We start from the raw sequence: 13,130 nt of genomic DNA, 5'->3' as shown, positions 1-13,130 counted from the left end.
CGCAAAACAGCAGATGCAACCGTATTTCTTGCAAATCTAGTTGTTTAATTTGCAGCGGTCATCAATTTTTTTGATATGCTGTCTCCAAGTGAGTCCAGGAAGAAAATTCGCGAAGGGCAATGTAATGTCTTCCGACTTGTCACCCCAAATGGAAAAGAAGTGTTTCTTTCCCGAACATTAGAGGACGTCTTGAAAGTGACCGTCAAACGACTGCAATTGCGGCCTCACTCCCAAGACCATCGAAAGCGCACTTTGAGATGAATTCAATGGCGATATGCATTATTAAACAAACGGATCTCAGCTGTAAAAAATGTGAACAACTTGTAGTTTACTCTTGACTCCTTAACAAATCAGTGGCGTAGGTCATGACTGATCCTCTTGTGACTCGGAAAATACGTATACAGGTATATTAACAGATATTGGTGACGGTGTTGGCATTTGTGTGTCGTGAAACACCGACGATTCTTTCCCTAGGTACAGATATCTATGATTATGGACTTAGGCATCGGTTCCAGGATTTCTTTCTCTAGCTGCCGGGACCGATCGTTTATTTGAAACGATTAGCGCAATTATTGCGAAAAAATTCAAAATTACGTCCATAAATGTCACTTCCAGCAACCTCATGATCAAGACTTCCCCCATCTTCCCCACCTAAAGATGTAGTCCTACCATCTTACACACCATCACCAACATGTTAAAAATTACCGTTGTTCTGTATTTTTACAAGGGTTAGCATCGATTCCTAGATGCCGAGATATTAAGTAGCATTTTTGCCCTCGGTATCTACCAGTTTAGGTACCTAGAGCTATTTCCTTAGGAACTGGTACCGAGGTAATGGTGCCTACTTGTGAACTTCCAGTTTCTTCACGTTTAAATTCATGATATTTCGTAGGATATCAGTTTCCAAAATATTGTGGATTTTAAATGGTTGAAATTTAGATAAAGTTAACTTAATCGCTACATTTCTTTTCACGCACTAAACGTGAAAATGATAGCACTTGTTAATTTTATCCCCTAACCCAATCTCACAAATTATAGCCAATGAACATTCATTCCAGTTTTTTAAAATTATGTCATTATTTTTTTACTTTGAGCCACTAATCGCTATACGTATATTAAGTAACCAGCATAAAAATGTTAGAAGTAATTTAAGGCTGTACACATCTATAAGTGAAAGGTCGAATTTTAGTCTGTTTCGAAGCAAATAAATGTTAAGTCATCTGCTCTATCGAGTCGAGGCTACGAAAGGAAAAGTTTGTATGAACTCAAATGGATTTCTCCCTGGCCTCATTGAACCCACGAGCACTCGGAGTTATAATTTTCTTGAGATATCGGCGAATGCCAAAGAAGCATATGGGTTGGTTCGAGTACCAATGATGGAAAGTTCAGTTTTCAGTCCAAGAAAACAAGCATGGAACTTGTTCCTAACGCTGATTCATTCCACTTTAAATTCGATAGACTGTGCCGTTTTATCTCTTTGAAGTCTTAAAACAGTTTATGAACTGAGAAACGTCACTAAACACAAGCCATGCGCCTAGTAACGCAGCTGTTTGATGATAAATGCTGAGGGGACCCCGAAGATGATGAAATTTAAGTTGGATAAAACCGGAAAATGTTCGTCGAAGAAATCATTTCGCCGTAATCATAAGATTTTTATGCTATAAAATAAATGGGTACATTGTAGTGTGTAATAAAATAAAAGTGATAAAAAATTCAATAGCATTGATCTGAAATTCTTTCGAGGAAGACAACTTCTCTCTTAGTTAGGACGTGGCCCTTGCTGAAAATGAAATGATAATTTCTGAAGTGTTGATACCTGTCGCACAACGCGGTAAAATGAATTACGCAACGTAACATTTTAACGCGAAATTCTAAAGAAATGATTAAATAAATACTCGAATTTGAGTTGGTAAAAAATGTTTCCCACAAAACACCTTGGAGGAGTCCAATTAGGGGTCTGGTTTCTCCCTAAATCGCCAAAGAATAACCAAGTTGAATGGCCGTTCCCGTATGCGAGCCAAGATGACGATGTCTTGGATCTGCAGGAGGGGGGAGGTAGGGAGATCATTAAAGAGTGATCGTAAAATTTGTATTCAAATGATTTATTGTTTTTGAAGTTTGTTGCTGGTGACGGAATACTTGAGTCAAATCAATTCTTGTACCACATATGTATTACGACTGAAACTTACAATGTATCAATGAAACTGTTGCGCAATCTATTATGAGGATAAAAATATATGATCACTCTCTATTGAACAGACAATGAGCATTGGTGATTTGGCCAGCAATCCGCTGGCGAGGCCTTATAGCTGGGGATGTTAAGTCATTAGTTTTCAGAAATTAGTTTGATTGATGATTATTGGTGTTGCGCTTGTCGCGACAGCGTGTCCTATTCTTGACTCATCTTGGACGAGGGCTCCGCCCAGGTTACGTTCGTCGTGACCGCGTCCAACCTGCCTACACCCTTTCCCAAGTCAGTGGTTATCTGGCGGTGACCGGTAGGGCACGAAGCTTCGGCAGTGTTGCGCTTGTCGCGACAGCGTGTCCTATTCTTGACTCATCTTGGACGAGGGCTCCGCCCAGGTTACGTTCGTCGTGACCGCGTCCAACCTGCCTACACCCTTTCCCAGGTAAGGGTCAGTTGGTTATCTGGTGGTGACCGGTAGGGCACGATGCTTCGGCTATGTTGCGCTTGTCGCGACAGCGTGTCCTATTTTCTGACTCAACTTCGGACGAGGGCTCTGCCCAGGTTATGCGTGTCGTGACTGCGTCCGCCCTGCCATACCCCCTTCCTGACGGACGCGCGTTGGTGTACTGAGGGTCTAGCCATCCATAAATTGCGTATAACTTTGTAAATGGTGCATTTCAACTGTATTTTGTATAATAAACGATTGTTTGGGTAAGACTCGGTGTAGTATCTCTGACTTTCCCCGATACCCTTTGTGTCGCACCATTTAGGAACGCCCCTTGCGACATATTGACACCAATATGTCGCAAGGGGCGTTCCTAAATGGTGCGACACAAAGGGTATCGGGGAAAGTCAGAATTACTACACCGAGTGTTACCCAAACAATCGTTTATTATACAAAATACAGTTGAAATGCACCATTTACAAAGTTATACGCAATTTATGGATGGCTAGACCCTCAGTACACCAACGCGCGTCCGTCAGGAAGGGGGTATGGCAGGGCGGACGCAGTCACGACACGCATAACCTGGGCAGAGCCCTCGTCCGAAGTTGAGTCAGAAAATAGGACACGCTGTCGCGACAAGCGCAACATAGCCGAAGCATCGTGCCCTACCGGTCACCACCAGATAACCAACTGACCCTTACCTGGGAAAGGGTGTAGGCAGGTTGGACGCGGTCACGACGAACGTAACCTGGGCGGAGCCCTCGTCCAAGATGAGTCAAGAATAGGACACGCTGTCGCGACAAGCGCAACACTGCCGAAGCTTCGTGCCCTACCGGTCACCGCCAGATAACCACTGACTGCTTTTCGCCCCGCGATCAGGGCTTTTATACCCAACTTTGGAGCATTGTTGTTGGTCACGTGGGAGTTTTGGGGAAAAACCCTGAGGAGGAATACTATTGTTGTTGATCGCTTGGAAACATTGTCGTTGGTTGCTTGGGGTGGGTAGTCGGAGGAGCCAGGAAGGGAGAACCATGTCGCATACTTGCGACATTGGTAATCCGTGAGGTTTTATATTTGATCATGTTAGACTTGTCGCAGGAATTGTGCGAGGAGAAAATAAAATAATTAAACCGCTCTGTTCATTAGTCAACTGACTTTATTAAGTTTCATTGTGATCTTGACTAACAGTGTGAAACAATGATTCCCTCTGTGTCAGCATTGAACTCTTCATAATCTGTGTTTATTTAGAAGCTTAGACGTTTCTGTTGCATTTGTGCTTCCAGTGGAATCCAGCGTAGACTTTAATAACAATGATAATATCAATCATAGAGTGAGACTGCATTTACCGCGAGATCTGTTATGATATCTGGACACCATTGGAAAACAAATTTTACTATCATGGGGGTTACGGGTGGGAAATGAAATTTGATAAAGATGTATCGATGTACAGTCGATGTGATTAAGTTATATGTTTATTCAGTATTATAGATATAATTCTGCATCATATCACATAATGATATGAATTATGCCAAATTTTTTTCCGAGTCCGCAGCTAAATTTATATTTTCCTTGAAGAATAGATATGAATAATAATATCAGTAAGTACTCATTATTCGTTGGATTATTAAAACAAATGCATTTCATTATTGAAGCCGATTGTGTAGAAATGCATGCATATAATTTATATTTGTAAAATACAATTGATTTATTGCCGAAACGGCGATAGAGTTTTCCTGAACGAGAAATATTTTGAGGCGTCTGGGCACATCTTGTGGTACATTAATTATTCAATGTGAATCTTAATTGATTATTTTCATGGATGATGGCTGTGAGTCCACGAATTGTATTCTAAAGAGTGTTTTAATCCACATATTCTCATTCATTAATCCCAGGAAAGATAACTTTGGCAAATGTTTCCCAGGTAGTATACTTCGTGGGTGGGACATGATAGCCCAGAGGTAGAGTGTTGAATCGGGGAGCCCGGGTTCAATTTCCTGGCATGCCTCTCTGGGCAATCTCAGCTTCACCCAAGCTGTGTGGTTTTTTGGTGCCAAATCTTCCAGGGAAACCGGCACAGGGGAAGGATCTGTCCCCCCCCCCTTGATGTGTGAATTTTACACGCCGTTGGGCTTAGTACTGGATGAACACTACCACCACCTACTAAAGCGACCTTCGGGTTAATTACTGTGTTTATAGTTTTTTTTATACTTCGTGGCTTGAATTAGAGAAAATTTTGAAGTGCTTGGTTGCTAAAATATCTAAAAAAATATCGATACTTAGTTTAAATAATCTGGAAACTTTCGATGGGATAATTGTCAAAGGTGTCTAATTGAACGATATGGGTATAAAAACCATAAACACAGTAATCAACCTGAAGGTCCGTTTCCATAGATGATGGTAGAGTTCACCCAGTACTAAACCCGACGGCGTGCGAAATTCACACATCAGGGTAGGGGGGCGTTTCTTTCCCAGGAAGATTTGGAACCTAAAATATCACACAGCTCGGGTGAAGCTGAGGGTTCCCAGAGAGGCGTACCCGGATATGGGTTTATCGATATGCGAGTACATTTCAATTCCCAGTCAGGGTTCGAACCCCCGCCCCTCTCCCTCGCCATCCCCTCCCGAATCCCCTAGTCTCCACCAATCCTAGTTTATGACCACATAATCGACACCACAATTCTTTCATCGTTTTGCAGGCATCCGAGAGATGGGGGGCACCAAGTGGGCGTCGCCGGCCCTGGAGGCCCTAGACGAGCGCCGTGATGCCGAGATCTTCGAGGCTGTGGTGTCCTCGATGGCGGAGTGGCAGAGGCGCCGCGACCACAAGCAGGGCAGGTAATGTCGGCGAATGCATCGAACCGGGGCTGCGGGAGAGGGGGGACCTCTCGGGTTGGCTGGCTGGGGTGAGGGGGTGGGCGTGATCTTGCAGTCTTGGTGCCAATTTTTCCGCCCCTTTGCGGCCTCTGGGGCTGTCCTTCAATTGCCTAAGGCTTTTGGGAGTTTTCATGTCATTACGTTTCCTTACGAGAGGGTGGGTGGGGGAGGATTCGGTAGCATTCTTACGCAATATTAATTATTGCACTCCTTTCAGTCTTTGTTTATGAAGAAATTTTAGTTTCCCCTCTTCACCAAAGGGGACGCGCTGATGTTCAGTGGTGTTTCCGTTGTTTTCAGAATTAGTTAAGTATTTGTCAGCCTATTAAAATTGCTTTGAAATGTCATCTTAATTTTCCTCTATTTAGGTATCCTAATTATACAAATATTTCTAGAAATGTATGTATTCTTACGAGTCAGTGCACTTTTCCGGTAAAATCATTTGTTGATCTGAAAAGTAATTCTAATGGAAAACGATCTCGTCAAGCATAAGTAAGTTTTCTTTTTGTGTATAAAAATTACGAGTGTAGGCTGTAAAGTAATGCACACATGCTTGTAGAGCTCGTACAAAAACAAATAGCAAGATTGGGCATTAAGTACATTAAAGTACAATTCTTAAGTTTCAAAATCATATATTTATTTTTCAACATTGTGATGGTTAAGGCTAAAACATTTCTCCCAACGTGTAAACAAGGTTTTTCTTTCCGTCACTGAAAAACTTCCGACTTTTCTCAAATCCAGGACTTGACAGCTGCCTTCACCTCATCTTCCGAGGTGTAATGATTACTCTTGGAGTGTCTCTTGAGTTGAGGACAAAAATAAAAATCGAAAGGCGCAAGATCGGGGGAATAAGGAGGGTGTGGAATTGGTTCAAATTTCAGGTTTCGCAGAGCCTCTCCAGTTGCGCGCGAGGTGTGTAGACTAGCATTGTCATATTGCAAGATTATTGCCGCCAGGCTGCCTTTAACACGACAAACTTCTTCCTTGGATATTCCAATATGGTTTGCGAAACGCTTTTGAGTGATTCGCCGATCATTTTGAATCAAATCTTCAATCTGCAATCAAAGAGTATGCGATGTTTATCGTGTGCCTCTTTCAAATTAACGATAGCACCAATATATAAGAAAGGGGGGACAGGAGGGAATTCACATGGTAATGATCTTTACAAAGAGAAGGATGACTGGATGGAAGGATGGCCTATAGTGATTTAAGCTTGGCTCCTATGAAGAGCTCTCACATATTGTGGTGTTGTTCATGTGCGTAGAGTAACTGTGTTAAATATGAAGCGTGTGTGCCGGGTCGCCCTGGAAACAATATATCAATTACCGTCTGATGAGGATTGCTGTTCCGAACGAGGTTGCGTCCGCTTGATTACAGCTCTTAAAACACTCGATATGCACTATAATTTCTGTACGTCCGTGGGCAATCATCGGCTCGCCGAGAAACTGGGAAAGGTGAACTAGTTCGTCATGTTGGCATTCAATGGCTGGCAGGCTGGGATTATGTGCCATTCTGGTCTCTCGTTGCGACGTAAAATTATCAAATCCCAAATGCCTCCTAAACACTTTTGTTAATTTAAGTAAGCGATGAATGGATACACTATGAATCTATCAGGGTCACTATAAAACTGTATTTCGCAATCTCATTTGCAATTGCAGTCAAATGTATGTAAGTGCTACGTTAAGGCATTTCAGATGAGCTTTCATCCGCGTTATGCGTACATCATCATTGAGTAATTTATGTTAGACCATTTATGTTAGAGATCTCTGAATCCTGAATATCTGAATCTTTATCTCTGAATCCCTCAGTGTCTTCAATTCTGAGGGATTCAGAGATTCATTGAGTGGAGATACACGACAATGTGGCCTTTTTGATGGAAGGGTTGGCTTTCATTAAAATAGTAAGGATTTTCATTGGGCTGGGTTTAATTAACATTACAATTCTGTGCTAATATTTCTACCTGAATTCACCTTAATTTTCTTCAAATTCCGAGTCCACGCACAGGAAGAGAGATAATTACGCGAGTCTTGAATGTTGCATAAACAAGCTGAATCAGTTTAGTTTGAGTATATTTTGAGGGTAAAAAGAAATCGTAGAAAAGGGTTGCGGTGTGTCCACGGTCTACAGAACCAGCGGAATCCCGTGGATGAGATTCAGGCTGTGACTGGCTTATGTAGCCTGAAAGTGCTGTGGTGACTCTCACAACTTTTCTGGGGAATTTTTCCACTGGCGATCAATCTTTTAACGGATTGAGAAATAAGGCGGAGATAAGAAAAACGGGGGAAAGAAGAGGTTGGCCACGCGGAGAGGAGTTTGGGCCCTTGATGGAGTTTTGTTTGGTAAACGCGATGAAAATTACTAACACCGTATAAAAAAATCATGAAAGGAGGGACGACACTTGGAAGTCACTTTGGCAGATGGTATGTAGACTTTGTGATAATCGGAGTACATCTCTGACCATAATCAAGGGCTAATTAGTTGTCATCTCAAAGGCAAAAACCTTAAGAAACAAAGAAGAATCAACGGCAGTTAGGTAATTAATTGTGTCGATTCAGACGTGATGTTGTGAAAGGCTGCTAACGCGATGTTTAGAGAGTGTAATCATCTAGCTGCTAATCTGGCAATTAGAAAGATAAATGGGAACTGAGTCCAGGAATGCCTCCTTTGTGTAGAAGTTTAGTACAAACTTCTCAAAATAAATATTGAAACCGCCGAGTGTATAACTGCTGAAAAACAGGCAACAGTTCCATTAACACAGGGCTGACGATAATGCTATTAGGGTTTGCTGAGGTTGGGGTTCTTATCGCAAATGTAGTTAGGGAGAGTAGGAAAGCATATCCATGAATGAAAACGAGACAGCCGAGACCGTAAACTTGATTGGCCCTAGTTTTGTAAAGTGAGGGAGGTAAACAAAGTTACAAGTAAGGGGGAAGATAGGGAGCTCAAACAAAGGTCACTTGGGCGTGTTTGGGAACCAGTGACCCACGTATACCTCAATCACCCACAAAAAGGCAAAATTAACAAAAAAATAAAACAAACTTACCACCATACGATCACTAGGGTATGTTAAGGAATAACAGTCACTCTCGTGAATCGTATTCACACACACACACTCATGGTTTGCAAGGATATCTCCTATGCTAGGGACCCGTTGTACTCACAATGGAATAAAAACAATAATAGTTAAATAGAAAAAGGCCCAAGTTCACGTTCGCAATCACTCGGGTGTGTTAGACCTTTGTGAATCGCACTTTCTCAGGGTTTGCAAGGATTCCTCCTATGCCAGGGACCCGTCAATCACACAAATACACATAAAAACAAAGAAATAAGTATCGGGGATAGGTAAGTGTCTAGAGCGTATCCACTTTATGTTTAACAAGAAATGCAAGATTTGAGTTATGGGAGAAGACAATTATATTCTTGTTGTTGATGATAGAGGAGACAATAATCTTAGGGTTGAATAAAATACAAGTACCGGGATTAACTTCTGGAGTAACTTTACATAGACGGATTTTCAGATCGATAAGGCATCGTAGATCAACTGATTGCCCTCGGAAGGGATAAAAGAAATCCAAAACATACATTTTTGGCGCATGTGTAATTTTTAAATGTGTGTAATTTGTGGGGGAAGAGAAAACCAATGGATTTTTGACAAGAATGCAATCGCCCCCGTATCAAAAATAGGAGACATACAAATGTGAAGAGTGTGGAGAAATTAGTCTGATAGGAGAAGTAGAGAAGATTGACGAGAGCAGTCTGCTTAAGAATGGAGAGGGAAATAGATGTACTTCAGTGGGGACCAATTTAGATTTCGAAGAAGGAGAGAAAAAAGAAAACATATATGGCCTGTCCCAAAAAATAAGTAGAATGCATTCGGTGAAAACTTTATTTCAGATCAAAGTACAAATTACTAAAACTCTTCAAAACAGCACCCTTGAGAATCAAACACACCGGTGTCAGAGCCACTGCCACGTTTCTGGTACGCTCCTTGGAGGACGTATAATCCAGTGGTCCAAACTGGTACTCAAAGGTGTTATACTTGGATCGTACTCAAATGCCCATGTCTCGTCACCAGTAACCACCCATTCTAAAATATTCTGTTCACTTTCACTGTGGTCCAAGAGGTTCAAGGCAAGATTTTCACACAAGCATTCTTCCGATAGCACCACGGGGGGACCATCTTGGCACATCATATTCATGGCTAAATCATCTGTAAGAATGTAATAAACTGTTATTTTCTGAATGTTGTACTCTTCTGTTAACATCCTAACCCTTGGGGGTCAATCAGAATTGACCTTTGCACATTTTCATTTCACTGTATTCCTGATGAATGTCCAGGGTATTTCTCATCGTCAACCTCCTCGTTACCCTCCCAAACATTCTGTGCAAGCAGAAAACCTTCGCTTGGGACATTTCTCCATCTCCATAAGCATCCTTAACCATGGTCATGGTCTTCGAACCCCATTTCCCGAGTTAAGCACAAAATTTTATCGCAAATCATTGCTCCATGGAAAGTGGCATCGTGAATTAATGACGCGATCCTCGAACAGGGGTCCAGTATAGAAGCGATCCGCAGACTGTAACGGCCCGCAGACAACTGACGCAGGTTGTGTTGCTTTCCCAAGACCTCCCACCATTTTTCCGCCACAGATCGTCCCACTAAAGTTGTCCGCTTTGCCAGAAAAATTCGTTTTACTTACTTTTTGTGACTGACCCTGTATTATTACTGCCACACTCCAATTAAAGAAGAGGATACAGAAAGACAAACCGACCTTTTTCTTCGCTCTTGGATCTGCAAAGACTTTTTGACAATGAGGAATGAAATATAGTTTTAAGTATCCTAAAAGATACTTGATTGAACTGTAAAAGCTATGCCCTCTGTATAAGGAGGAGACTGCAGTGGTTAGATATGGCCAGCGCAGATGAATGTACTTTATATCTTCAGGCATCCATGGGTAAAATGCTGTCATCTTTGAACAAATAATGTAACATCGTAGAATCCACAGAAATTTTGTGATCCACTGACCCATACTTCGAAAATTTACGCAGTAATTTTCAAGTTAAGAATGAATTGATCGTTGGCTATAAATTTCTATCGGGAGGGAAATGGTGGGAAGATATGGTATTTATAAACGTAATAATCGGGATGGAGAGACGGAATGTTTAAATGTTTTGCTAAGAAATTCGGAAATGTGCATGGGAACCAAAAAAAGAACTATTGTACTTCATTTACGTTCTTAAAGGTACTATATTTATAGTTCTCAATAAATTCCTTGCTCTCCCTGAAAATGACTGCGTACGCCTACCGAAACCTGGTTCGTTGAATTGAAAACTATCTTTGGATTTAAAAAGTTTCCTTTCTTTTTGTAAAGCTTAGATTAGGAAAGGAATACGACTGGTTTGTTCATAAATTAATAGGTAAAGGAGGAGGAAGCGGGGTGTAAGAATAAAAGACGTGGCAAAAAATATTTTCACAAACGACTGAAGGCAACTATAGATACTGGGAAGAAGTTTATATAAACTTCTGCATGAAGTTTGCCTTTATACAACGATGAGGCAAGTGCAATGTAGGCACAGCTGGTAAAAAAATATTGGAAAATTGAAAATTTGCTGCTACTGAAAAACGAGGAAAATGAAATGGGTCGGCAGAGGACGTGATAATAGCAGTGAATGAAGAGAAATCCTATGCAGGAGACTTAGAAGATAGAAGATGATGGGGCAAAAAAGCACGATAGGTACTGGAGATCACCATTGAAGTAAGCAGGAGAATAATTACAGAGGACGTTCGAATATGGGTTAGGAAAAGCTAGTGTTGAAAGACTTCAGCCCAAGGGAATGTGAAGGAATAAAGAGAATGCCAGGGCGGTGCAGACTAAAGCTTTGGGCTGCTGCAATTGCATCCAATCCCCGGTTTGATGATGATATAGAGCGTCATAGAAATGGAGAGCAGGAGGTGTGTCGACTACCCGTAGCTGGTGGCATGAGTGGTGACCTCATACTTTTCCTGGCTAAATTGGAAATCAGAATGAGGAGAGAGAGAAATGAGAGCAGTGAACATCAGGAAATGGGATTTATAAGGCGTTATATGATTACTCAATAATCAGATTAAATCAATTATGTGTGCCGTCGATAGGAAAAACAAAGGAGTGGTCTGAAGGAAAAGTAGGGATGAAATGATATGAGGGAAGAGGTTCACGAACTGGGTCATCCAATTTCCTCATCAGTTTCTTTCGTCTTCTAAATAGTAACTCCGGTGAGAGAGGATATAAAACTAATTATGTTAGTTATCAACGGCCATCAGTGGTGAAACAAAGAGGGTAGAGGTGTGGTATGAGGGATGGGTAGGGGTGTAGGAGGGGGATGGTAATACGCGGCACCCAGTCGCTTGACTGTGTCTCAGTGAGCGGTCGGACCCAGTGGGATTCTTATCTCATTCATTCTTATTCTCATACCACTCCTTGGCTCTCCCCATTTCACGATTATATCCATTGATAACACATGTAATTAATTTTATTTCTTAATGTCTGTGGTCCTATTAGGAGAGGAAAGAGGTGGCTTACCAAAAAATGGTAAATAAGAATAGCGGAAGTCATGAGGTTTATCGGGATGCAATAAAGCAAGTGACACCAACCATTTACGACTTCTATAATTTAAAAGAAAATTTGCAGGATACGTGAAAATGTAAAGAGTAAAGACGACAGAAATAAATTGGAAGGCGGAAGACCTTCTGCGCAGGAAGCCAAGGGACATAATTTAGATTGGAAGGACGAGAAGAGTGCATTTTCCTAAAGAGCGAGAAGTAGATTGTGAATGGACAAGATTAAAAAAATACATGAAGAGCTTATATAAAATAAGGGCAAAAATAAATATTGATGTAGCCTAGATTAAGCTTTTAACCCAGAACCTTTTTTTGATATTTGTTTTGCTTGGCTATTAGTGGTTGTTATTGAGTTTTTCCTGTAAACAGTTGAAGTTGGTTGTATTGCTAAAAGAAGACATTAAAAAGGGACATGTTTTCTGTGGTCTGCAAAAGAGAAACAAAAATATTCTTGTAGAAAGTGATATAGAAAGTTATTCATAACCGTTTTAATACGCTGAGATCTGGAAATATTAAAAGAAAAGGAGGTGAAAGATAAAAACGTGGAAAGTGCATCAGGATTGAGGAGGTAATAGCTGATATGAAAGACATGAAATAGCGGGACAATACAAGTAAAATGCGCCATTTAGGGTCGATAATCTACATTCAGGAAGGAAAACTTCAATGGTTAACATCATCAAGCATTGGAATTGACTGGGTGTAAGATGATTTTCAAGAAATTGGAATGATCCTTTTATTTATTTGTTTCTTATTAATCCGGAAACAGCACTTGGGATTTTACATCGGATTTTTTTAAAATTATATAACAAAGATAGTTACAAACACCCAAGCCCTAGGTGGAGAAAACCCCACCTAGGCGGGAATCGAACCCGCGACCTCTGGGTTGGCAGGGGAGGAAGGTGGATGATAAAAGGGGCAAAAGGAATACGGACCATGAGGAAATAATTTTACTCATAAATGCGGATAATATATCTAATTATTAATGGGACGAGCGTAGAAGCAGGCCAATTTTGTGGAAAGAATGA

The 13,130-nt window shown here is 41.2% G+C and overlaps 1 protein-coding gene across 1 annotated transcript in view; it reads left to right on the top strand.

Annotated features, from left to right (window-relative positions):
• The window catches only part of LOC139690195 (uncharacterized), a 133,448-nt gene that overhangs the window by 103,443 nt on the left and 16,875 nt on the right, over positions 1 to 13,130 (top strand). The window contains exon 4 of the mRNA XM_071587487.1: positions 5,330 to 5,468. Coding sequence (XP_071443588.1) covers positions 5,330 to 5,468 — 139 coding nt within the window. The remainder of the gene's footprint in view (positions 1 to 5,329; positions 5,469 to 13,130) is intronic.

The sequence above is a fragment of the Hetaerina americana genome, unplaced genomic scaffold, assembly GCF_022747635.1.
Source record: "Hetaerina americana unplaced genomic scaffold, ioHetAmer1.1.p SCAF_3, whole genome shotgun sequence".
Lineage (NCBI taxonomy): Eukaryota > Metazoa > Arthropoda > Insecta > Odonata > Calopterygidae > Hetaerina > Hetaerina americana.
Note: the sequence above shows the minus strand (reverse complement) of the source record. Positions and strands in the feature narration are given on the sequence as shown.